The 25,059-nt window shown below is 41.5% G+C and overlaps 1 protein-coding gene and 1 pseudogene across 3 annotated transcripts in view; both read left to right on the top strand.

Moving 5' to 3' along the window:
* The first annotated feature begins 244 nt into the window (after window positions 1-244).
* Window positions 245-7,449, top strand: LOC100983739 (large ribosomal subunit protein uL14-like; annotated as a pseudogene).
* A 4,545-nt stretch (window positions 7,450-11,994) lies between these two features.
* The window catches only part of LTN1 (listerin E3 ubiquitin protein ligase 1), a 65,111-nt gene continuing 52,046 nt past the window's right edge, over window positions 11,995-25,059 (top strand). Inside the window, exons 1-6 of one of the 3 annotated variants that reach the window (XM_034948302.3) lie at window positions 11,995-12,233; window positions 18,046-18,249; window positions 18,893-18,991; window positions 20,202-20,432; window positions 22,758-22,810; window positions 23,825-24,005. In XM_034948302.3, coding sequence (XP_034804193.3) covers window positions 12,054-12,233; window positions 18,046-18,249; window positions 18,893-18,991; window positions 20,202-20,432; window positions 22,758-22,810; window positions 23,825-24,005 — 948 coding nt within the window. In that variant the 5' untranslated portion in view covers window positions 11,995-12,053. Of the gene's footprint in view, window positions 12,234-18,045; window positions 18,250-18,892; window positions 18,992-20,201; window positions 20,433-22,757; window positions 22,811-23,824; window positions 24,006-25,059 lie in introns of those variants that run through there. The other 2 variants (XM_008965765.4, XM_034948304.3) reach the window with 2 other exon arrangements.

The raw sequence follows: 25,059 nt of genomic DNA, 5'->3' as shown, positions 1-25,059 counted from the left end.
GCATGCAGGTTGATGCAGGTTGATACCAGGTGTTGGATATTTCTTGACCAGTCAGACTTGGTTAAGGAATGGAGTTGGGGTGAGAGACAATGCATTAAGTTAGTAAAAGGTTGTAGGCAAACTATGCTCATCACAAAATGAATCAGTAAGTAAAAGACAGCATATATTATGTAATACAATGTAGAAATCTGAAGGAATGAAATGGAAGAAGGCAATGTGGATAGATCTTAAATATAAAGGTGGTTAAACATAAATGAGAATCAGAATGGTATTTAAAGCACAGTGCTTGTATTGGACCTAAATCTTATGTACGTCCCCAGATTTCCTCCCTGCTGCCCTGTCCGATCGCCCCGTCAGTTGCCCTGGAAATCCCAGTTCCTCTGCTGCCACCAGACAGCCAGATGGACCAGTTGTGTGTCTAGTTTCTGATTCCTCCAGCGACTAACAGATTTGTATGAAATACCCTACAGAGAATTGAATCTGACATCCCTACCACCAAAGGGGGCAGATGATGCATATATTACTTTAAGCAGCTAAAGTGGCAGCTAAACTGCTAAAACTTTTTCAGTCTCTGTACATTATATTAAAAACCAGATTGCTATGTATAATATGCAGATCTCAAATGTCACATAAACACATAGAATGCAGCAGAGTAGTTTTATAAGTTTTCTTTCCTGGGACATCTGTCAAATTTAGACGTTTATGATTAAGTCATACTAAGCCAGGGAAGTACAGATTTTCCAATCTTGTGATGACCAACTTCCTTTGAGAATGGATAAATGTAGTTAAATGTTAGAAATGTTAGAGTATAAACAATATAGCTTTCTTAGGTTTCTTTCTCTTTTTTTTTTTTTCTGGAGACAGAATCTGGGTCAGTCACCCAGGCTGGAGTGCAGTGGCGCAATCTTGGCTTACTGCAACCTCCGCCACCGGGGGTTCAAGTGATTCTCCCACCTCATTCTCCCGAGTAGCTGAGATTACAGGTGCGTGCTACCACGCTCGCTATTTTTTGTATTTTTAGTAGAGACAGGGATTCACTATGTTGGCCAGGCTGGTTTTGAAGTCTTGACCTCAGATGATCCACCTGCCTCAGCCTCTCAAAGTGCTGGAATTACAGGCGTGAGCCACCGCGCCCTGCCCAGTTTCTGCCAATGATTATATACTTGATATATAAACATCCTTAAATATAAAATGTTCCGTATGATTGCACATAAAAAATTTGTTCAGCAACGACAATTTGTCAACATATTAATGTAATAAATAGTTTGAACTGGAATCACCTATAAAAAATGATAAATCCTGGAAAGAAACCGTTTCAAGTCAAATTATGTTTAAAAGTTACATTTTTCTAAAGAAAACAAGTATAGGCAGGGAATACTGGCCACATGCCTTGTTTTTTTTTTTTTAAGACGAAGTCTCGCTCTGTAGCCCAGGCTGGAGTGCGAGTGCGGTGGCGTGATCTAGGCTCACCACAACCTCTGCCTCCCAGGTTCAAGCAATTCTTCCTCAGCCTCCGGAGTAGCTGGGATTACAGGCGCGCGCCACTGCACCCCGCTAATTTTTGTATTTTTAGTAGAGAGGTAGGTTTCACCATGTTAGCCTGGCTGGTCTTGAACTCCCGACCTCAGGTAATCCGCCCGCCTCGGCCTCCCAAAGTGCTATTTTATTATTATTATTATTATTATTAAGAAAGACGCGTATCAGGGAAACTAAAAAAGACAGACTATGGGTGAAATTCCATAAAAGCGGCAATGAAGCCAAGGTTTAAAGGTATTTAAGGGCAGACGCAGAAATTACGTTCCCGCCCCCCCCCCCCCCAGCGATAATTAGAACTACTTGAGAAAACTAAGTCCATAAAAACTCAGCAAAGGGGCACCACGAGCCTTCCACTTTAACACAATCTGCCAATCTGAAGCCATCAGATCCGGGAAGGGATGTAGGTCGTAATGTCCTTTGCCATCCCTGCGAGGGACAGAGCTGGGCGAGGAAAGATTCCAGATCAGCTTGGAAGTGTCTCCTGGCTGCCTACAGACACCCGGGTATCGCAAGGCGCCCAGGCGCTCTGGGGCTGTCATTGACAGCTAGGCTTTCTCTTGTGACTGCGGCAGCTCCCGAGCACTCGCAGGCCTCACACGCAGCCTAAGAGTGCGGAGTGAAGCGCGCTATGCTTCGCGCGTGCGCCTTCCTGGGCCGGGGTGACCCGGAAGCACTAGCTCGTAAGTTGCCGGGATGCTGTGAGCACCGGGACTTATGAGCAGGTCGCGTCACTGCAGCTGCGAGCGCAGCGTTTCGGATTTCGGCAATAGCTTCCGACCCCGGGCTTGAGTCCTAAGCTGCGGACTCGCCTCCCCAGTGGGCATCTCGCAGGCCAGCCAGATGCTGCTTTGGGGCGGAGTTGGACTTTTTATTTTTTGTTGTTGTTGACGCTTATTATCTTTTGGAAAAACAGGCATAGATCCCCATTCTCGGGACTTCCCAGATGTTGCTGCAACTGGGGGATTAGAGGAATGGTGCACCCTGGGACCCAGCTGGTGCCTTCGAAGTCCAGGGTGTTCCTCGATTTTAACCAGGGAATTACCGAAATGGGGGGTTTTTTCCCCACTGGGGCATTTGGCTTTTCAGATTTTGTAAACCTGCTTTCCCTTGTTCCTCCCACCAACAAATTATATATATTATTTATATGTTATATATAACGTATTACATATATGTATTATATATATGATTACACATAATATGTATCATTATAGGAAGAGTAGAAATAACTGGATTTTAAAGTCACCCACAATCCTGTGTCCAAAAAGACAATATTAAATTTTGGTTTTACATTTTATTTTCTAGTATCTTATTTTTGCATGTGTGTATATGCGGGGTTTTCTTCAAAAAAAAAAAAAATTAGGCTGGGTGCGGCGGCTCACGCCTGTAATCTCACCACTTTGGGAGGCCGAGGTGGGTGGATCACCTGAGGTCAGGAGTTCGAGACCAGCCTGGCCAACATGGTGAAACCCTGTCTGTACCAAAAATACAAAAAATTAGCCAGGTGTGGTGGCAGGCGCCTGTAATCCCAGCTCCTCGGGAGGCTGAGGCAGGAGAATCGCTTGAACCCGGAAGGCAGAGGTTGCAGTGAGCCAAGATCACGCCACTGCACTCTAACCTCGGTGACACAGCGAGACTCCTTCTCAAAAAAAAAAAAAAGGTGCAGCAATGACTAGCCTTGTGCATACATTTTTCTCCCCCCCATCTTTAACACTTATTTTTTTAACAGAATTATGGAGCGACTATAATTGAAGATGGAAGTTTCGTGGGAAGGGATATTCAACATAGTTAACAACCAATATGACCTGATCACCATCCATTGGAATAGCCACATGTCTAGGGCTGGAATGGGGTTTTAGAAGCCTGATAAATCAGCAATTAACACTTTAGCCAGGAATCAGGGGGAGGTCAGAAACATCCTAGGGAAATGGGAAGGGCAATGAAAGAACATTTCAGAGAGTATCAGAGAATTTTACTATTCTAACACCGATTTAGTTAAACGTGTATAATAATCATCAGCCCAATTTATATGTTTGTTATTGAAAACAATTTATATGTTTGTTATTGAAAAGATAAGGATTATAATCTGATTCTCTTGTCCTCTTGTATCCAGAATTGGTGGGTTCTTGGTCTCACTGACTTCAAGAATGAAGCCTCGGACCCTCATGGTGAGTGTTACAGCTCTTAAGATGGCACGTCTGGAGTTTGTTCCTTCTGATGTTCGGATGTGTTGAGTTTCTTCCTCCTGGTGGGCTCGTGGTCTCGCTGGCTCAAGAGTGAAGCTGCAGGTCTTCGCAGTGAGTGTTACAGCTCTTAAGGCGGTGTGTCTGGAGTTGTTCGTTCCTCCCTGTGGGCTCCTGGTCTTGCTGGCTTCAGGAGTGAAGCTGCAGACTTTCGTGGTGAGTGTTACAGCTCATAAAAGCAGTGTGGACCCAAAGAGTGAGCAGTAGCAAGATTTATTGCAAAGAGAAAAAAAAAACAAAGCTTCTGCAGTATGTAAGGGGAGCAGAGCAGGTTGTCACTGCTAGCTCCCGCAGCCTGCTTTTATTCTCTTATCTGGCCCCACCCACATCCTGCTGATTGGTCCATTTTACAGAGAGCCGAGTGGTCTGTTTTGACAGGGTGCTGATTGGTGCGTTTACAATCCCTGAGCTAGACACAAAGTTTCTCCACCTCCCCACTAGATTAGCTAGGTACAGAGTGTCCACATAAAGGTTCTCCAAGTCCCCACCAGAGTAGCTAGATACAGAGTGTCGATTGGTGCATTCGCAAACCCTGAGCTAGACACAGGGTGCTGATTGGTGTGTTTACAAACCTTGAGCTAGATACAGAGTGCCGATTGGTGTATTTACAATCCCTGAGCTAGACATAAAGGTTCTCCACGTCCCCACCAGACTCAGGAGCCCAGCTGGCTTCATCCAGTGGATCCCGTACCGAGGCTGCAGGTGGAGCTGCTTGCCAGTCCCCCGCCGTGCGCCCGCACTCCTCAGCCCTTGGGTGGTTGATGGGACTGGGTGCCGTGGAGTAGGGGGTGGCGCTTGTCGGGGAGGCTCAGGCTGCACAGGAGCCACGGAAGCGGGGAGGGGAGGCTCAGGCATGGCGGGCTGCAGGTCCCGAGCCTTGCCCTGCGGGAAGGCAGCTAAGGCCCAGCGAGAAATTGAGCACAGCAGCTGCTGGCCCAGGTGCTAAGCCCCTCACTGCCCGGGGCCGGCGGGGCGGGCAGGCAGGCCGCTCGGAGCGCAGGGTCCGCCGAGCCCACGCCCACCCGGAACTCACGCTGGCCCGCAAGCACCGCGCGCAGCCCGGGTTCCCGCCTGCGCCTCTCCCTCCACGCCTCCCCGCAAGTTGAGGGAGCAGGCTCCGCCCTTCGTCAGCCCAGAAAGGGGCTCCCACAGTGCAGCGGCGGGCTGAAGGGCTCCACAAGTGCCGCCAAAGTGGGACCCCAGGCAGAGGAGGCGCCGAGAGCGAGCCAGGGCTGTGAGGACTGCCAGCACGCTGTCACCTCTCACTGTGAAATTGGAGGAAAACTCATCTGTTGAAGTCAAGGAGGAAGGTAGAATGGTCAGAGTTTTGAAGAAGTGTTCAAATAATTAATTGCTGGGAGTCCTAAGACATTACGGAAGTATGGTACATTTGTTGGGCTGTATTGAAGACACAACTAAGGCATGGGATAATTAATTCTTAGTGGTCTAAAGCTTCTGTTGACTAAATTGTTTGTTTTCCAGGTAGTGTTCAACTTTTCTCTGGAAAAAAAAAAGCTGAAAACAAATAATTGGCTTTGTGTAGTGTTTGGTTTCTCCAGATGAATAGGCTGAAAGAGCAGATGTACAAGAGACTTCGTGGTATTGGCAAGAGAGTGATTGACACAAAAGATCATGAACTCTAAAGTGAACAATGAAGGGAGTAAAGAGAAAAGAGTCCTTAAAGTTAGCGAGAAAATATAAGGGCCAATGCAAGGTTAAGATTTCCTTGAAGAATGTCTAGGTGGAAACAGTTAAATGAGGAATCTGGCAAGAGAGATTGTGACCCAAGAGTGGGGTGAAATTGGGAAAATTTAAGTATTAATATCAGGATGTGACTGTGGTGTGGTAGATGAAGTGGAATGGAGGAAAAGGATATGAGAGATGAAGATTTTTATAACTGAGAGGCCAAGCAATTGACAGATATGCCACATGAACCTAATTAGGACTTTAAAAAGACCATCCAGGATGATGTTTGGAATGAGGGTGGAGAGCCAAGTGCTAAGTCTTTAGAGACTAAAAGGGAGTGACCAGGAGGCTGGTAAGAGGACAGATGTCAGAAGGTGTATTCTGTTGACAGCAGCCCAAAAACAATGATTTATTGTTTTAAGGAAAGTGGAAGCAAAGAAGATCCTATTCTTATCTGCAGACCCCTGAGGTAGGTAGGATTTTAGACAATAAACAGCACTCATGAGAGGCTGCTATGGAAGCACTGTCATTAGCCAAACTGTAAACACGTGTTGAGGGTGAATATTGGCTAATCACCGAAGCTGCAATTCCAAAGAATATGTGGGAAGAAAGGGCTTTGTAGGGCACATAGGAGTAGGGGTTAGACCAGCAAGAAAGGACACAGTTTTTTTTTGTTTGTTTGTTTTTGAGAGGGAGTCTCGCTCTGTCGCCCAGGCTGGAGTGCAGTGGTGCGATCTCGGCTCACTGCAAGCTCCGCCTCCCGGGTTCACACCATTCTTCTGCCTCAGCCTCTCGAGTAGCTGGGACTACAGGCGTCCGCCACCACGCCCGGCTAATTTTTTGTGTTTTTAGTAGAGACGGGGTTTCACCGTGTTAGCCAGGATGGTCTCGATCTCCTGACCTCGTGATCCACCCGCCTCGGCCTCCCAAAGTGCTGGGATTACAGGCATGAGCCACCGTGGAAAGGACACAGTTTTATGTGGTAAGGAAATAATATATACATGTGTCTGTATCTCCTTCCTGCCTTCTTGACTTCCTGAGTCCAGACTCAGTATTACAGTTTCCTTCTAGATTCTGGAAATCTGTTTTTCATCAGTTTTAATTTTAGTTGTGGTGTTTTTGTCTTCTTCAATGTTTTCATCAGTTTTTTTGTGTGTATGTGAATTTGAGAGGGGCTGCTAGCAGATGCTATTTTGAACTGGAAATTCACCTATATATTCCTCTAGTACTATTATGGTTATTTTCTTTTCTTTTAAATCCCTCTGATATAGTTTGGACATTTGTCCTCACCCCAATCTCATGTTGAATTGTGATGAGTTACAGCTGGTATATTCTGAAATTATTCTTATTGTACATTTATTTTGTAATGTTAGCAAACTATTATGTCTTATTTTCTCAATTGACTCTACAGATCTCAGTTGACAAACAAATGCTCTGCTGGCATATATTACCTATGTAGTGTTGCTGCTATTTAAATAAGAAGTTTGCTTAAAAAGAATTTAAAAATACTTTTTTCCTTCTTTCCAGCGTTCAAGATGTCAAAGCAAGGACGTGGTAGGTCCTCTGGTGTGAACTTCTGGATTTCCTTGGGTCTTCCAGTAGGAGCTGTGATCAACTGCTGACAACACAGGAGCCAAAAACCTGTATATCATCTCCATGAAGGGGATCAAGGGACAGCTGAACAGACTTTCTGCTGCTAGTGTGGGTGACATGGTGATGGCCACAGTCAAGAAGGGCAAACCAGAGCTCAGAAAAATGGTACATCCAGCAGCGGTCATTCGACAACCAAAGTCATACCGGAGAAAAGATGGTGTGTTTCTTTATTCCGAAGATAATGCAGGGGTCATAGTGAATAATAAAGGCAAAATGAAAGGTTCTGCCATTATAGGACCAGTAGCAAAGGAGTATGCAGACTTGTGGCCCTGGATTGTGTCCAATGCTCGCAGCATTGCATGATTTTCCAGTAGATTAAAAAGAAAAAGAAAAACTTTAAACCCATGAAAAAGTATTTGTACCCCCCCCAAAAAATACATCTTAATAACAGTTGAAGGTAAAGTACCACCAAGTTTAATAAAGATTAATTAATGCTGAGTTGTTTTGTTTTGTTTTGAGACGGAGTCTCGCTCTGTTGCCCAGGCTAGAGTGCAGTGGCACGATCTCGGCTCACTGTAAGGTCTGCCTCCTGGGTTCATGCCATTCTCCTGCCTCAGTCTCCCAAGTAGCTGAGACTACAGGCGCCTGCTACCATGTCCAGCAAATTTTTTGTATTTTTAGTAGAGATGGGGTTTCACCATGTTAGCCAGGATGGTCTAGATCTCCTGACCTCATGATTCACCCGCCTCAGCCTCCCAAAGTGTTGGGATTACAGGTGTGAGCCACCTGGCCCAGCCGAAATATATTTTTAAGTGCTTGATGTCTGATTTTCCTCCTCAGAAACTTGTCTGGATGGGTAAGATTATTTTAACATCAGACTTCTGTAAGGCATGCCCAATATTTACTTAGGGAAAAAAGGCTATAATTCTGATGTGTAACTCTTAATCTGTGAAAACAAGAATTTATAATATTAATAATTATGAATGAAGAAGGGAGGGTTTCAAGTCTCTTTTTTTTAACTCCCAACCTGGTTTCTGAAGAGTTGCTAATCTTGGCCTTAAAAGTATTGACATTTCTTTTTTCTTTTTTTCTTTTGAGACAGAGTCTTGCTCTGTTGCCCAGGCTGGAGTGCAGTGGTGTGACCTCAGCTCAGTGCAACCTCTGCATCGTGGGTTCAAGTGATTCTCCTGTCTCAGACTCCTGAGTATGTAGGATTACAGGCACGCACCACCACGCCTGGCTAATTTTTGTATTTTTGGTAGAGACAAGTTTTCACCATGTTGGCCAGGCTGGTCTCGAGCGCCTGACCTCAGGTAATCCTCCTGGCTTGGCCTCCCAAAGCGTTGGGATTACAGGCGTGAGCCACTGCACCCAGCCGACATTTCTTGACATAAACATTTACATTTTGACAAAAATTAAACATTATTTTTAATGTTCTTCTGTCCAAACCTTTTCTGCCTATCACCTACTGTATTGATAGAAACAATTATTTTCTGATTTCTAAAACCTTGTATGAATCAATTAAAACAAATTTGCGGGTATCTACTTTGGCAGGCACTGTTTAGAGTACCATGGAGATAGCCTCACCTTCAAAGGATTTACAGACTTGCTGGAAAATCTAAACATGAGAAACTGTTAAATCAATGAGACTATTTTCAAGTTCCCAAAGCAGTAATATCCTACTGACTTCTGGGTAAAAAAATAAACCAGTTATAAGTTGATGTCCTAGGAAAATCGAAGAGAGATCTGAGTGGCCTGGAGTAGTTGAGGAACATGGCAAGAGGCATGGATCCCTGTTGCGAAAGGTGGAAAGTCTCGTCAGAATACAAGGAAATGAAATCAAGAGATATTTCCAGCAGGAACAGACAAAATTTAGGAAACAATTAGTAAATAGGAGCACAGATAATCATGCCAGTCTTGTCCTTGAAGTTTTTTTTTTTTTTTCCCCTGGGTAAGTCTGTACTGAAGTCAGGCTAGATTCTTGACTGTCCTTTCCGAAATCTGTGCTAATCCAACTCACTGTCTCTGTCCCTCTCTCGTCCCCATTTTGAATGTTCTCCCTTTTATTTTACTTTTCCTAATGTTTTCCAAGCTTTGGGCTTTGGCTTGGAAAGCCTATCTGACTACTCAAGCACATGTTAATCTTCCCCTTCTGTAGCATTTTTGATATGTGACACCCACATTTTCAGTGAATGGCATGATATCTAGTAGTGTTTCCAATGTGTTAAACTGTTTGCAGCTATATTGTATAACTCTCAAGAATGAGGACACTACAATTTGTATAACCAATGTACCATGATATATGTAACCAATGATTTATTTTAAACAATTTAATATTTGTTGAGTTGATTTTTTTTTTTTTTTTTTTTGAGACGGAGTCTTGTTCTGTTGCCCAGGCTGGGGTGCAGTGGCGCGATCTCGGCTCACTGCAACCTCTGCCTCCTGGGTTCAAGCAATTCTCCTGCCTCAGCCTCCCACGTAGCTGGGGTTACAGGTGCGTGCCACCGTGCCTAGCTAGTTTTTGTATTTTTGGTAGAGACGAGGTTTCACCATCGTGGCCGGGCTGGTCTTGAATTCCTGATCTCAGGTGATCCACCCGCCTTGGCCTCCCAAAGTGCTGGGATTATAGGCATCGGTCACTGCACCCAGCCTGAGTTGATTTTTAATTACATAATTAATATATGAAGATGTTGTCCTTGTATAAAATAAAATCTTACAGATAAGGCTTAATTTCCTTTGACTATAACTCTTAACCCTAATGTCTTTTCTTGCCACTTTTTCCCACAAAAAGTAACTACAATGATCAGACTGGTATGTATTCTTGCAGATCTTTATTCTATTTTTTTTTTTTTTTTTTGAGACGGAGTCTCACTTTGTCACCCAGGCTGAAGTGCAGAGGCACGATCTTGGCTCACTGCAACCTCCACCTCCTGGGTTCAAGCAATTCTCCTGCCTCAGCCTCCCTAGTAGCTGGGATTACAGCTGCCTGCCACCATGCCCAGCTAATTTTTGTATTTTAGTAGCAACGGGGTTCCACCATGTTGGCCAGGCTTGTCTCAAACTCCTGACCTCAAGCAATCCACCCACCTTGGCCTCCCCAAGTGTTGGGATTACAGGCGTGAGCCACCGCACCCGGCCTATTCTCTGTATTTATATTATATATATATGCATAAATATATATATATTATTGTGTTGTGGGTTTTAAAAACACAAATGGTATCATACTGTACATATTACTTGGTATTTGCTTTTTATTTAAGAATGTGTCTTAGAATTCTTCCTATGTGTGTACAGATAAAACTTATTCTTCTTAAATGCTGCCTAATAGCTTACTGAATACATATAATTTATTTAGCAGTTCTCCAATATATAGACATAGGTTGCTTACAATTATCTTCCTATTATAAAGTTTTTGTGAACATCCTGTAATATGTCTCTTTGTGTGACTTTTTTCTGAGACAGTCTGCTCTGTCACCCAGGCTGGAGTGCAGTGGCGTGATCTTGGCTCACTGCAACCTTCGCCTCCCGGGTTCAAGAGATTCTCATGCCTCAGCCTTCCAAGTAGCTGGGATTGCAGGCGCCTGCCACCACGCCCAGCTAATTTTCATATTTTTAGTAGCGATGGGTTTTTGCCATGTTGGCCAGGCTGGTCTCGAACTCCTGACTTCAGGTGATCCACCTGCCTTGGCCCCCCAAAGTGGTGGGATTACAGGCGTCAGCCACCGCACCCGGCTTTTGTGTGCATTTTAAAATCAGGGTCCAGTCAGGAAAACAGAAATCACATTAGTTATTGAGAAATATTTTAATATGGGAAATTGGTCAAAAGGAATTATAAAAGGTAACAGAGGTAATCACTGCAGGTAGCAGCTACCATTCCTAGAGCTAGGAAAGGATGGAACAAAAGAAGTGGTTGGAGTCATAAGTACCTAAAAGCTTGAAGGAGGGCCCTGAACACCTTAGTTCAGGCCTATGAAGAATGAAGAGAGGGTGATGGCTGGCTGTTACTGGATCTCTGGAGCACAAAGAAGGGATCCCACGGTGTTGAGGCTCAAACTTCTGAGGAGGTGGCTCAAACGTTGGCTATCTCAGGAGCTCAGGGGAGGGGCCGCATGAAGGTAGAATTCAGATCTCTGAGGAGAGCACTGACTGCTGCTGTGATCTCTGAGGGGTGCAATAAGGCTGATTCTGTGATTGTTGGAAAAAGGATGGATGCTTACAGAATGCTTACAGAATTCTGTAATTCTGTGGCATGATGCTTACAGAATGGAGCAAGTCCCTTCTTCCTCTTGCCTTTGTTTCCCTCTAGTTCGTCCTGTTGGTGGAATCTAGCAGAAGCCCCCCCAGCAACATGGAGTTGAGTATAAAAGGGTGACTGCGTGGACAAGAAACAATAACCAGCACACATTTACTTGTTTCTCTGGTGTGATTCTGAGTCGCACAATCAATAGGTTACAGGATTTGTACATTTCAAATTTTAATAGGGACTCCCACATTATCCTCTTTCCTAAACTGCACGTTAACCGTTTCAATATGAATAAAAGGGGACGGGGAGGGGAGATTTAGAGAGAATATTGCCTACAGCAGTAATCAAATTTTAACAAGACTTGGGAATACTGTCAAAATGCAGGATCTGATTCAGGAGTTCTGAGGGGCCCGAGTTGGCCTTTTCTAAAAAACGCCCAGGTGATACTGATGATTGCATCATGTTGGAAGTCTAAAACATTCCCATCTTCCCACAGCCTCTACCATAACATTCTAATGCTACCCTTAGGTGAAACTGCCCCTCTGATGATTCACGCCAGTTTCCTAACCTCTAAGCAAGGAACAAACCTAGCTTCTGAAAGCGGGGAGGACAGGATTTGGCGCCACGGGTCCAATGCTTGGCTTCCTATTGGCCAGGAATGACATCACTCAGACAGGCGTGGCTTTAGCTGTGACGTCTCCGGTAGCGGATGGTCAGGGACACAGCGGGAGGCGGGAGCGGAAGTGGGGCAGCAAATGGACAGGGTAGGTGGCGGAAAAGGGCCCGGGGGAAGTTATTACAGGGTGTCCTCTTCCGCCGCCAGAAGCCGGAAGTTGTGTCCCGGACGTGTCAACCGGGGTCTGAGTGCTCAGAGTACAGCTGCAACCGCGACCATGGGCGGGAAGAACAAGCAGCGAACTAAAGGGAACCTGAGGGTGAGCGGGGGCTGGCTCGGCCGACCCGGGAGCCTCGCTTCGAGGCGGCTGGCACCGCCCAGCGCGTTGCTGGAGGGTGTGTGGAGCGCGGCTGTAGGGAGGCGTGTGTTTCCCTGTCGAGTGTGACCTCTCTGTTGTGTGTGCGTCCCTGAGAGCGGTTTGTGTTATCTCTGAGCAGATTGGGGAATCGTGAGAGAAAAGATGTACCATGCCAGAGCTGTCCCCATCCGAGCACACACCCATAATATTCATGAAGAAATGATAATGTGTCAGGTTCACTGGAAGGTGATCTGGCCGAGGTAGCGGGTTGGTTGGGGGAGGGCGGCGCTAGGAAGAAGGAGAGTTAGGAGAATGTTAAAGTGAACCCACTGTGGAGGTTACCGCAGATTGTGCCTCTCCTTTGCTACCTACAGTGGCTTCTCCTAAGCTAAAGCTCTTAGGATGGTATATTTGGTTTCTGGACTGCCTGTTACCCCTTTCCATCTGCAGTCCCATCTTCAACTCCCTCCTCTTGGCTTACTTCATCCAGCCACACTGATCTCTTCATTGTGCCTTGACTACCTGGCCGGCTCCCAACGCTCTTCAGTTAGGTGGCTCCAAACTTTGCTCTCGACACCTCAGTGAGGTCTCCCATGATCACCCTCTTGGTAGCCCTTCCCCACTCCCTGTTCTTCCTACTTTATTTTACTCCATTGTATTTATGACATTTATTGTCTTGGTTCACTAGGACGTAAGTATTTTGAAAGCAAATGTTTTTATCCTCGGAGCCTAGAACAGACTGGCACCTAATAGACGCTCACTAAGTACTTGCTTAAAGACGACCTTAAAGTGGATTCGTGTAAAACTACACGATGAGGGGTTTTGTAATGGTATTTTTTTATGGCGTTAGATTTATTATAGCACAGTCCAATTTTATGAGAATGCTTTTTTTTCCTGTTTCTGATGTAGTTAATTCTAGTGATTTCAATGTCACATTTTCTTAGATCTGTCACTTAATCTGTTTTGGAAGATAATAACAGTATTAACAGTTATAGCAACCTGTTGTGTTACTGTGCTAAGCACTTTACTTGCATCTTTTAATGTTTTTTATTTAACAGATTTTCTCAAATGTTTTATATTTGAAAAGTTCTTATGAGGAAAAGTTGCAAGAATATTAGAACGACATCCCATATACTCTTTACCTACACTTACCAATTGCTAATACTTGGTTGCATTTGCTTTCTCTCTCTTAATTTATGTATTTTTCTGAACTTATAAGTGTTAGTTGCAGAAGTCGGGACTCTTAACTCCTAAATACATCAGCATGTATCTTCTAAAAACAATGCCATTTTCTAGCCTGCAGCAATTATAATAATGGTTATAGTATGCAGAAACTTTGACTTTTGTATAATACTGTAATCCAGGATACAGCCTTGTATGTAGACTTCTGTAGTTATCCCAATAATGTTCTCTTTTTTCTTTTTTTTGTAAGACAGGGTCGCTCTGTCTCCAAACCTGGAGTGTGGTGGTATGATCATGGCCCACTGCAGTGTCAACCTCTTGGGCTCAAGCGGTCAGTCCTCCCACCTCAGCCTCCTTAGTAGCTAGGACTCCTGGCTAATCTTTTTTTTTTTTTTTCGGGGACAGAGTCTGGCTCTGTTACCCAGGCTGGAGTGCAGAGGCGTGAACTTGGCTCACTGCAATCTCCGCCTCTCGGGTTCAAGTGATCCTCCCAGCTTAGCCTTTCCAGTAGCTAGGACTACAGGTACAGGCCATCACGGCTAGCTTATTTTTGTAGGGACAGAGTTTTACCATGTTGCCCAGGCTGGGACTTTTTTAAAAAGATAAACCGTTTTAACATCTGAGATTCAGTCAAGGATCACTCATTCCATTTAGTTACCATTTGGGTTTCTTTGTTCTAGACAGTTTCTCAGTACTGTTTAAGCGGGGAGAGGAGTGTCTTTTTTAACAAAATTTGGAAGAGCCTGGGCCATTTGTTTGATTAATTCAGATTCATCTAGTTTTTTCCTTATGATTAGATTCAGGCTAAACAATTTTTAGAAGGAATTTTTCGTAGATGATGAGTCTTTCTCAGTGCATCACACCAGGGGCACTTCGCACCTGTTTGTCCCCTTATTGGTGGTATTTGTTTAATTACTTGGTTAAGGTGTTGTTCATTATAAAGTTATATTTTTCCATTGGCCAATAACAAATAATATGTTAGTTTGAAACTGTGAATGTCCTGCTCTTCCACAAACTTTCACCTAATGGTTTGAGCACCCTTTGATTCTTGCTGGAATCAGTTATTACTATGGTGATTTAAAAACTTATGCTTAATCATGAAAACAACCCAACTAATGAATTAATTACTCATATCTCATTTTAAATGTGGTGAAACTGAGGTTTAGAGAAATTAGCTTGCCTAAGCTCATGTAGCCAGGAAGTTGTGGAGTTGGGATTTTAACTTTAATGTGGCAAAGTCTTCAATAGAAGACTTTGATCCTGGATGTCAGGTATTCAGAGATAATAGATGTCTGCTGTTCTTGAACTATTAGTTTGATGATACAGACACATATGTAAGCAAATGTTAAAGAATTATGATGCAGGTATTAGAAGAAAGAATGTGGGAGAATGGAAGAGAATGGAGGAAGGCAAGTGTTGCAAACATGAGTTTGAAAGATGAGTAGGAGTTTGTCAGACAGTGAAAAGAAAGGAAGCGTTTTCAGGTAGAGAGAAAAGGTTATATAAAGATCAAATTGTGAAAGGCCATCACATAGATAACTTTTTTTTTTTTTTTTTTTTTGAGACAGAGTCTCGGGTCACTGCAACCTCCACCTCCCAGGTTCAAGCAGTTTTGTTGCCTCAGCCTCTCGAGTAGCTGGGATTACAGGCGTGCACCATCACACCCGGCTAATTTTTTGTATTTTTAATAGAAACAGGGTTTTGCCATGTTGGCTAGGCTGGTCTCAAACTCTTGGCCTGAAGTGATCTGCCCAAAGATACGCTCAGCCTCCTAAAGTGCTGGGATTACAGGTGTGAGCCACCATGCCCTGCCTCAGAGAACTTCGAATTCAGTTTGCTACTAGGGCATGAATGATGGCAGCATAATTTGAAGAAGGGAGAAGGAAGTGGGGCAAGGGAAGGAAAAGTGGCAGGAGATAAGACTGGGAAAAGTTGAGGTTAGATGGTGAAAGGTCTTGTAAGTCTTCCTTGGTTTGGTCTTTGTAGACTCAGGATTGCCACCACAGATAACTCTAGAAGCTAGGCATGAAAGAGTGTAGACAGAAGTAGGCATAGTACAAAAAAAAAATAAGTGCCATAAATAGAATTGTTTCTTAATTTTTATTGAACTATGGGTATAGCACTTAACATACAAAGATCATAAGAGTAACTATATTTTAAATTTAAAGTAGACATTAAAAAAAGATAGTGCATTTAAAAGTAACTTGTTACTTTTAAATTGGAGACTGGAAATTTGATACCTTCTCTTTTGCCCCTAGTTATCACTCCTAATTCTGTTATTTCAGCCTCAACTCCTTTAGATGTTAGCAATAGTTAGTTTTTTATTCTGTTTCATAATAAAACCATTTACACATGAGATTGTAGAAAATTCTGATACCCTAAAGTCATCATATTTAGTTTAAGAATTATAATTCACTAACTACTTCCTTTGTGGCTCTTTATTCATGTACCAATATTGAGAAAGGTGAATTGAATAATTAATATTAATTCATTTTAATAAACTTAAAAAATAGAGAACAGCTGCTTTGCCTATGGAGTAGCCATTCTTTTATTCTTTTCTTTTTTTTTTTTGAAATGGAGTTTCGCTCTTTTTGCCCAGGCTGGAGTGCAATGGCGCGATCTCGACTCACTGCAATCTCTGCCCCCTGGGTTCAAGCAATTCTCCTGCCTCAGCCTCCCAAGTAGCTGGGATTAAAGGCATGTGCCACCATGCCTGGCTAATTTTGTATTTTTAGTAGAGATGGCGTTTCACCATGTTGGCCAGTCTGGTCTTGAACTCCTGATCTCAGGTGATCTCCCTCCTCAGCCTCCCAAAGTGCGGGGATTACAGACATGAACCACCGCGCCTGACCTATTTTCTTAATAAACTTACTTTCACTTAAAAAAAAAAAATAGAGAACCTTTTTTGGAATTAGTCTTAAATGCTACAGATTGAAAACAAATGTAATGCAGGCCATCATTTTCTTTCCTGTTCACTCAATTCAGTTTAGGAAGTAGGCCAGATTATTCCTTGTCAGATGAATTTTCCAAACACACTTTTGCTAGGTATTAGCAATTTTTTTTTTTTTTTTTGAGACAGAGCCTCGCTCTGTTGCCCTGGGTGGAGTGCAGTAGCACAATCTTGACTCACTGCAACCTCAGCCTCCCAGGTTCAAGCAATTCTCATGACTCAGCCTCCTGAGTAGGTGGGATTACAGGCACATGCCACCACGCCTGGCTAATTTTTGTGTTTTTAGTAGAGACAGGGTTTTGCCATGTTGCCGAGGCTGGTTTCGAACTTCAGGGCTCAAGTGATCCACCCGCCTTGACCTCCCAAAGTGTTGGGATTACAGGCATGAGCCACCTTGCCTGGCCGGTATGAGCAATTTGTTTGTTTTTTTTTTTTTTGAGACAGAGTCTCGCCCTGTCACCCAGGCTGGAGTGCAATGGCACAGTCTTGGCTCATTGCAACCTCCGCCTTCCAGTTCAAGCGATTCTCTTGCCTCAGCCTCCCGAGTAGCTGGGATTACAGGTGTGCGCCACCACGCCCAGTTAATTTTTTGTATCTTTGGTAGAGATGGGGTTTCACCATGTTGGCCAGGCTGGTCTCGAACTCCTGACCTCGTGATCTGCCCGCCTCGGCCTTCCAAAGTGCTGAGATTACAGGCGTGAGCCACTGTGCCCGGCCGGTATGAGCAATTTGAATCACACATTTGGATAACCGTTGGCAAACATCCTTATAGAGAAATAAGAAATAGATGACTTTAGATGGGTTGTGATGTCAGCTTGGTGGTCAAACTGAAGCATTTTCTGTTTAGATAACAATAAGTTAATTTCTTTTAGCAGTTCAAATATTTTCTTTCTCTGTATCAACTCACCTCCTTTTAGTAGAAGACTACTATATTGTGTATCAGTCAAAGAAACCACTGACTATGATTCAAAACAAAGGAGTCTGTATTATAGATTGACTGTTGTATTGATTTTTATGGCTATAATAATGTAATTTTAGCCCAAAGAGGTTAGGCTAGGCTTTGGAGTATGTGGAAATGAGTGTATCCACTCTCAAGGAACTCTCAGTCTAGAGGCAGCTATCATTAGACCTGGGCCATTGTGATTGTTTAATAAATATTTGTTCATTTAATGGGTGAATGAAAGGATGGGTTCTATTTATGAGTTCATTTTACATCATTACATAGTATACATATGTGTATACATACTATTTATATGAAAGTTAGAAATAAAAATTCATAAAACAGCATTTATGAAAATTTTCCTGCATGTGATACATTCTGATTTTAAAAATTTTAATCAATTTCTTTAAAATTCTGTCATGGTCCATTATATTGATATCATGAGCCACTAATGGATTGTATCCACGGTTTACAAAACATTCTAATGTTTAGGAAACGGAATAATTTCTAGGATCAGTATTGATGGATTCTTGGCAAGAAAACCATTAATCTTTGGGGAACTTTGCAATAGATGAAATTTTAGGCTAGGAAAAAATAAAATAAAAGCTCATTCTGACCATGGGAATAGCCAAGGAATTATAAAGTTAAGTTTTGAACCCTTCCTGGACTCTGACTTTTTTTCTCCGTAATTTTCTTATCAGCCTTCAAACAGTGGCCGAGCTGCAGAACTCCTTGCCAAAGAACAGGGAACAGTGCCTGGATTTATTGGTTTTGGAACATCTCAGAGTGACCTAGGTTATGTTCCTGCTATTCAAGGAGCTGAAGAAATTGACAGTCTTGTAGATTCTGATTTCCGAATGGTGCTGCGGAAACTTTCAAAGAAAGATGTCACCACAAAATTAAAAGCAAGTTTTCTTGTTTTCATAAAAATTATCAAGAAAATCCCTTTGTTAAAATAAAATGTCATTAGCATGTTTTATGTAAAGAAAAATGTGTAGTCCCAGCTACTCGGGAGGCTGAGGCAGGAGAATGGTGTGAACCCGGGAGGTGGAGCTTGCAGTGAGCCGAGATCGCGCCACTGCACTCCAGCCTGGGCAACAGAGCGAGACTCCGTCTCAAAAAAAAAAAAAAAAAAAGAAAAATGAACAATTTATTGCTAAGTTCTTTTATAATTGTACTTTTTTCTGACACAGAGTCTTAAACTTAGTTGATATTTATTTTCTAGGTCGTAAATTAGTTTGTTACAGTGAACTTTTTTAAAGTGCTTTGGAATTTTGGCTGTATAGTTTTTCCCATTAGGGAATGTAACTTTGACCTTGTAACTTTAAATGAGTTTTTTTTGTTTGTAGATGTTTTATTTTTTAAAAAACAACTGAAGAGTTTCTACCATAGTAGCCTGTGAAAGAGCTCTTCAAACTAGTCTCATATGGCATAAAGAGAAATAGTGTATTCTCCTATTACATAAAATAGACAAAGCTTCCAGAATAGAATAATCTATAGCCAGTATTATGGTTGTTAATCCTAATGATGTTAATAACTTACTTTTAGGCTATGCAGGAATTTGGAACCATGTGTACAGAGAGAGACACAGAAACTGTGAAAGGAGTTCTTCCATATTGGCCAAGAATTTTTTGCAAAATTTCACTTGTAAGTATTAAAACTTTGCTAGTTTATTTCTGTTGTATATTTTTTGGTTGGAGTCATGGAGACTCTCAAATTTATAATGTTGATTTTTGGTGAGGGTTATTAAATGTTATGTCAGCATTGTTATGCAGATTGAATTGTTAACACTTGAGAAGAGCGTGGAAATAAAAAAAGAGATTGGGGCCTGGTATGGTGGCTCATGCCTGTAATCCCAGCACTTTGGGAGGCTGAGGTGGGCAGATCACTTGAGGTCAGGAGTTTGAGACCAGCCTGGCCAACATGGTGAAACCCTGTCTCTACTAAAAATACAAAAATTAGCCGGGTGTGGTGATGGATGCCTGTAATCCCAGCTACTTGGGAGGCTGAGGCAGGAAAATCGCTTGAACCCGGCGGGGCGGAGGTTGCAGTGAGCCAAGATTGCACCACTGCACTCCAGCCTGGACAATAGAGCAAGACAATGTCTTTAAAAAAAAAAAAAAAGATTGGATTGTGTTGGGTTATGAAGAACATTTAGGAAGTCTGTTTTCAGAAATTAGGTTGTTACTAGAGAATTACCCAGGTGCTTTCCAGTTTTAATAAATTTTGATAGTGATTTTATTCCCTGTATATTTGCTGCAGAAGAATGAGAGTGAGTTGCTTAATTATTGAAGACCCAACTTTTTTTTTTTTTTTTAATTGAGACGGAGTCTCATTCTGTCACCCAGGCTGGAGTGCAGTGGCGCGATCTCTGTTCACTGCAACCTCATCTCCTGGGTTCAAGTGATTCTCCTGCCTTAGCCTCCTGAGTAACTGGGATTACAGGTGTGTGCCACCATGCCCCACTAATTTTTTGTATTTTTAGTAGAGACGGGGTTTCACCATGTTGGCCAGGCTGGTCTTGAACTCCTGACCGCCAATAATCCGCCTGCCTCGGCCACCGAAAGTACTGAGATTATAGGCACGAGCCACCAGGCTCGGCCTCAAGGCCCAACTTTGAATCTGTGTTGAATACAATCCTATCTCATTGGGAGAAGGTGAGAAAGAAAAATTAATAAATTATTTTACATAGTTTCTGATTTAAAAACCTCCAAATTATTGATTTAAAAAAATGATTTCAGTTTAGCTTAATACATAGGTGAATTCTTGGTAATGGGTCATTATAGCATATCCAGAAATGTCTGTGATTGTTTTTATGGGCTAGAGCTATTTTAAATCACATTTATATTTTTAATAGGATCATGACCGTCGCGTCCGAGAAGCCACACAACAAGCTTTTGAAAAACTTATCCTTAAAGTAAAGAAACAGTTGGCTCCCTACTTAAAAAGTTTAATGGGATATTGGCTAATGGCTCAGTGTGATACTTACACACCAGCTGCGTTTGCAGCAAAAGATGCATTTGAAGCGGCTTTTCCTCCAAGCAAGCAACCTGAAGCCATAGCATTTTGTAAGGATGAAATTACAAGTGTAAGTTCTGGAATCATTCTGAATCTATTTTTTTTTTAAAGTATTTAAGGGTTATAAGCATAATGACAGCTCTTTTACTTGGGATTGTAGGGGAATGAGTAAGTAGAGTATTTCCAACTGCAGGTTGCCTTTTTAAAATTCTGTTTAGTTAAATAACCATTTTGGATCTTTAACAAAATTAACATTTTGGATTGGATCTTTCTACAGTATTTAAATTTTCCATTTTAATTTTGAAGTCTTTATTATATTTTTAAAAAGTAGACATGTTTTATGTAATCTAAACAAGTAATATATCTAAAAATCTAAAATTATTTTCTCTCGTGTTTCCATATCAATATATATATATATACAGATCTAACTTAGTGTCTTTTTCTTTTTATTGGCTCTCTGGTATTACTATACATGGATGTACTGTAGTTTATTTAACTTTTTAGATTAATATACATTTGGATTTTTTTCCAATTTTTATCATAACAAATGCTATTTCAGTAAACATTCTTGAGTAGATCTCTTCATACCCTTGTGGGAGTGATACTTACTAGAACTTCTAGTAAGCATATGTTGGGCCAAAGAATAAGAGCATTAAAATTTTTTATAGATAATGATAAATGGCCCTTCAAAAGGCCAAACAAATTTATACTCCCATTTTCAGATAAAGTTTCTCCACACTGGGCTAACACTTTTGCCATAACTTTCTCATAAAAAGTTACCAGCCATACCTGTTTGTGGCTTTCAGTGTGTCTGTTTCTAGTAGTGTCTCATTTCTTCCCCCTTCATTTGCTATTCCCAATATATGGACTAGAAAAACCAGACAACAAAGTTGTTAGAATTATATTGAGAAATAAAAGTAGATGAAGTAGAAGTGAGGAGGGAATTGATAATTTTTTTTAAAATCTATGCTTGCATTTATTCCCTTATTTTGTACTCCTGTGTTTCCACAACACCCTGTGTATAACCCTACTTAAACATTTCCATCTGACCCTCTCCCCCTGCTTTCCTTCCTCCTTTCAATTAGCCATCCTTCCTGTGGCTCTCCATTACACTTTTAAGTTCAAATTTCTTGTCTTGACATACAAGGCTCTGCATGATCTGGTCCCTGCTTCCCTATCTAATCTCTTCACCCAGCACTCCCCAACACATTACTTGATTGTAGTACCTCATTTAGGTTCTTCCATTCTTCATTTCTCAGGTGTACCAAGCATGTTTTTCTAGAGAGAGGGTTTGTAGCTTTAATCATATGCTCAAATGGAGTTTTCTAACCCATCTGTAGCATAAGAATCATTGGTTGATTTAAAATGCCAAGTTATAAATGTTACAAGAGTGAAGTGTCATGAGTTTGGACACTAAGAGCTTTAGGAAATGGATTTTGAGACAACTAGTTTGGCTCTTCATAGGCTTTAGAAAATAAATTTGTTCTTGGCTTTGTCATGGATGGATAACTAATCATTGAACATTGGGTTATTTCTTCCATTTTATTTTCCCTTTAGTTGGCTATGTTACAGTTCATTACAGCTGTTGGCATTGAACTGTCTCCAGTTCCAAACCCATGTATTAGAGAGGAGTTAGGCAAATGAAAATCAAAATGTCAGCATTATAGATAGTATATCATACTGTCTATAAGACATGGGCTCTGGGTCACACCATTGGTTCTAGTCCCACTCTGCCATCAGCTAGCAGCTAGGTGTGTGACCTTGGGCAAGTTTCTGTGCCTTCATTTCATAATCTATAAAGCAGGAATTAACTTGTACTTCATGGAGTTATGAGGATTGATTTAGTTAATGCCTAAAATGTGCTCAAAGCAATACCTGGCACATGCAAAAGCTCAATAAGTGTTAGTTATTGTTATTGCTGATAAAGCAGTTACTGGAACAGTGGACTCCCTTGCACTGCACCCCAGGAGGAAACAGACTTCCCCATATTTGAAAACCTCATACCTTCCTCTGTGTTGGAGCAGAGCACAATGTATGGTGTTCTTTGTGGGCAAGCAGGCTTACAGAAAGAGGGGAGAGGAAAGCAGAGCCTAATTTATCTCCCAGATTCACATTCACTTCATTGCTGTGCGCAAGAGAAATGGAGGAACAAGTGGTCAGGAGTATTTATAGGTGCGTGGGGAAGAAGTATCTAAAGCAGCTAACCTTGGGAATTGTTAGGAAAAGGAAAATTGGTAAAATTCAAACCTTTCAGTTTTGCTATTTGATTCTGCTCTTAGGTAAGATGAGGTTTATGGGGATTTTTAAAAAGTGGATTTTATTTAACTAGGCTCTGTCTGTTCACCATTGACAGTTCAGTAAAACCAAAGGCTTTGGTATTTCCCCCCCTTTGTAGGTGCTGCAGGATCATCTTATAAAAGAAACACCTGATACACTCAGTGACCCGCAGTAAGTTGTATTGTTTCATTGTAACTCATGTTAAGGATTTGTTTCACTCATAAGTAATCAGATGATTTCAATGTGACTTTTTGTTTTTGTTTTTGTTTTGAGACAGAGTCTCACTCTGTCACCCAGGCTGGATTGCAGTGGTGCAGTCTCAGCTCACTGCAACCTCCAGCTTCTGGGTTCAAATGATTCTCATGCCTAAGCCTCTCGAGTAGCTGGGATTATAGGCATGCACCACTACACCTGGCTAATTTTTTTGTATTTTTTATAGAGACGGGGTTTCACCATGTTGGTCAAGCTAGTCTCGAACTCACGACCTCAGGTGATCCACCCGCCTCGGCCTCCCAAAGTGTTGGCATTACAAGCATGAGCCACTGGGCCCGGCCCTGTGTGACATTTTTAAAAAGAAGGAATAATATATGTAGAGATGAAAATAACATAATGCTATATGTGAGATGCTGTATTAAGTGCTTTTACTTGCAAGTTGTCCTGCTATTTAACTTGAATTACCTGGGAGCTACACATTTGGTTGTATTAGAAAGAGATGTTTTTATGTTTCCTTCTTTACTTTTTGACAGTTGTAGGAGGAAGTATTTTAAGGTCTGGTTGAACATAGTTGAAGAATATAAATAGTTCTGTTGAAAGAGTAGTAAACTATTTTGTTTATTTCTATATTCTAATTAAAGTTTTAAGAGTCCTTGAGGGAAAATAGTCTTAGATGGCTTGATATCCATTCCCTGGGATCACCCTTGTACATGCTACCGAGAGCGGTATACTTTCTCACTTATTGCAAGCCTTGGCTTTTCGTCTACTTTCACCTTGTATTAGTAGTAAAGTATGTGATTAAATTTCTTTGTATGTTTACATTTTGAGGGGCGTTGGCACAGGGGAAATAGAAGATAGAAATAAAGTAACTTTGGTAGATATTTAATGATAAAACATTTTAAATAGAACCACCAGATACATAGTTTGGCTAATTCTAAATTTTTAAATATATTTATTTTGTTTTATATCAAGAACTGTTCCAGAGGAAGAAAGAGAAGCTAAATTCTACCGGGTTGTAACTTGTTCCTTATTGGCATTAAAGAGATTGCTTTGTCTTTTACCTGATAATGAGCTTGATTCTCTGGAGGAGAAATTTAAGTCTCTTTTATCACAGAATAAGTTTTGGAAGTATGGAAAACACAGTGTACCTCAGGTATATTAATCTTTTTTATCTTAAGACATTTCTCTGATTCCTTACCCCCATCTTCTTAGTTTATGTTTTATGTTTATTGTTTATACTTAGAACTCTGCAAGCACATCTGTGTGGTAGGCTATTCATTTACTGAATTACCTCTCTTACTAGAATGTTACTCTGTTTTTACTTTTTTATTTAGTTTGGGCCTCAGATTTAGAATTATCAGTATGAATTACCATACTCCTTTGTTCATAGCACCTTGAAATTGGTGTGTGCAAGTCTCTTCTCATTTAATTAATTTATTTTTTCCCTTTTGTCTATCTCTCCATTCTCTACTTTCACTGGCTGACTGGTCTACTATGTTTAATATATGTGCTTTTGTTTGTGCAGTTGATTCTTATCATTCTTAGTAGTTACTTTCTATAAACTCATCATGAATACTGACTTAGTGAATACTGAGGCATTGCCCTTACGGGAAATACAGGGTTAGGTTCTTGTGAGCTATTCACAGCATTTTTGTCAGTTGATAACTGACACAACCAGTACATAACCTTGTTTTTTGTTTTTTTGTTTTTTTTTTGGTAGTTCTTTTTTTTATTATTATTATTATACTTTAAGTTTTAGGGTACATGTGCACAATGTGCAGGTTAGTTACATATGTATACATGTGCCATGCTGGTGTGCTGCACCCCTTAACTCGTCATTTAGCATTAGGTATATCTCCTAACGGTATCCCTCCCCCCTCCCCCCACCCCACCATAACCTTGTTTTATGTGTGTCTCTGTATAAAGACACCTTTTTTTCATAGCTATTGTTGATTCATTAGCATTGAACTCATGGCCAACAGCACTAAAACTCATGCCTGGATAAAGCGTATCTAACTCATATTTTCTTTGTAAGGCATATCATAGCGTTCTTGTGCCTAGACACAATAGACAGCACTTCAGTGCTGCTGCTTGGAGGCCATTTAAAACATGAAATCACCAATCAAAAGCACAAAAATTTGAAAAAGTACTGTGAAAAGGACACTTGTTTACAGTATGAGAGCTGAAATAAGGGAACGTCGCCTTGT

This window comes from Pan paniscus, chromosome 22 (genome assembly GCF_029289425.2).
Source record: "Pan paniscus chromosome 22, NHGRI_mPanPan1-v2.0_pri, whole genome shotgun sequence".
Taxonomy (NCBI): domain Eukaryota; kingdom Metazoa; phylum Chordata; class Mammalia; order Primates; family Hominidae; genus Pan; species Pan paniscus.
The sequence above is the reverse complement of the archived record's forward strand: the minus strand, read 5'-3'. Positions and strand labels throughout refer to the sequence as shown.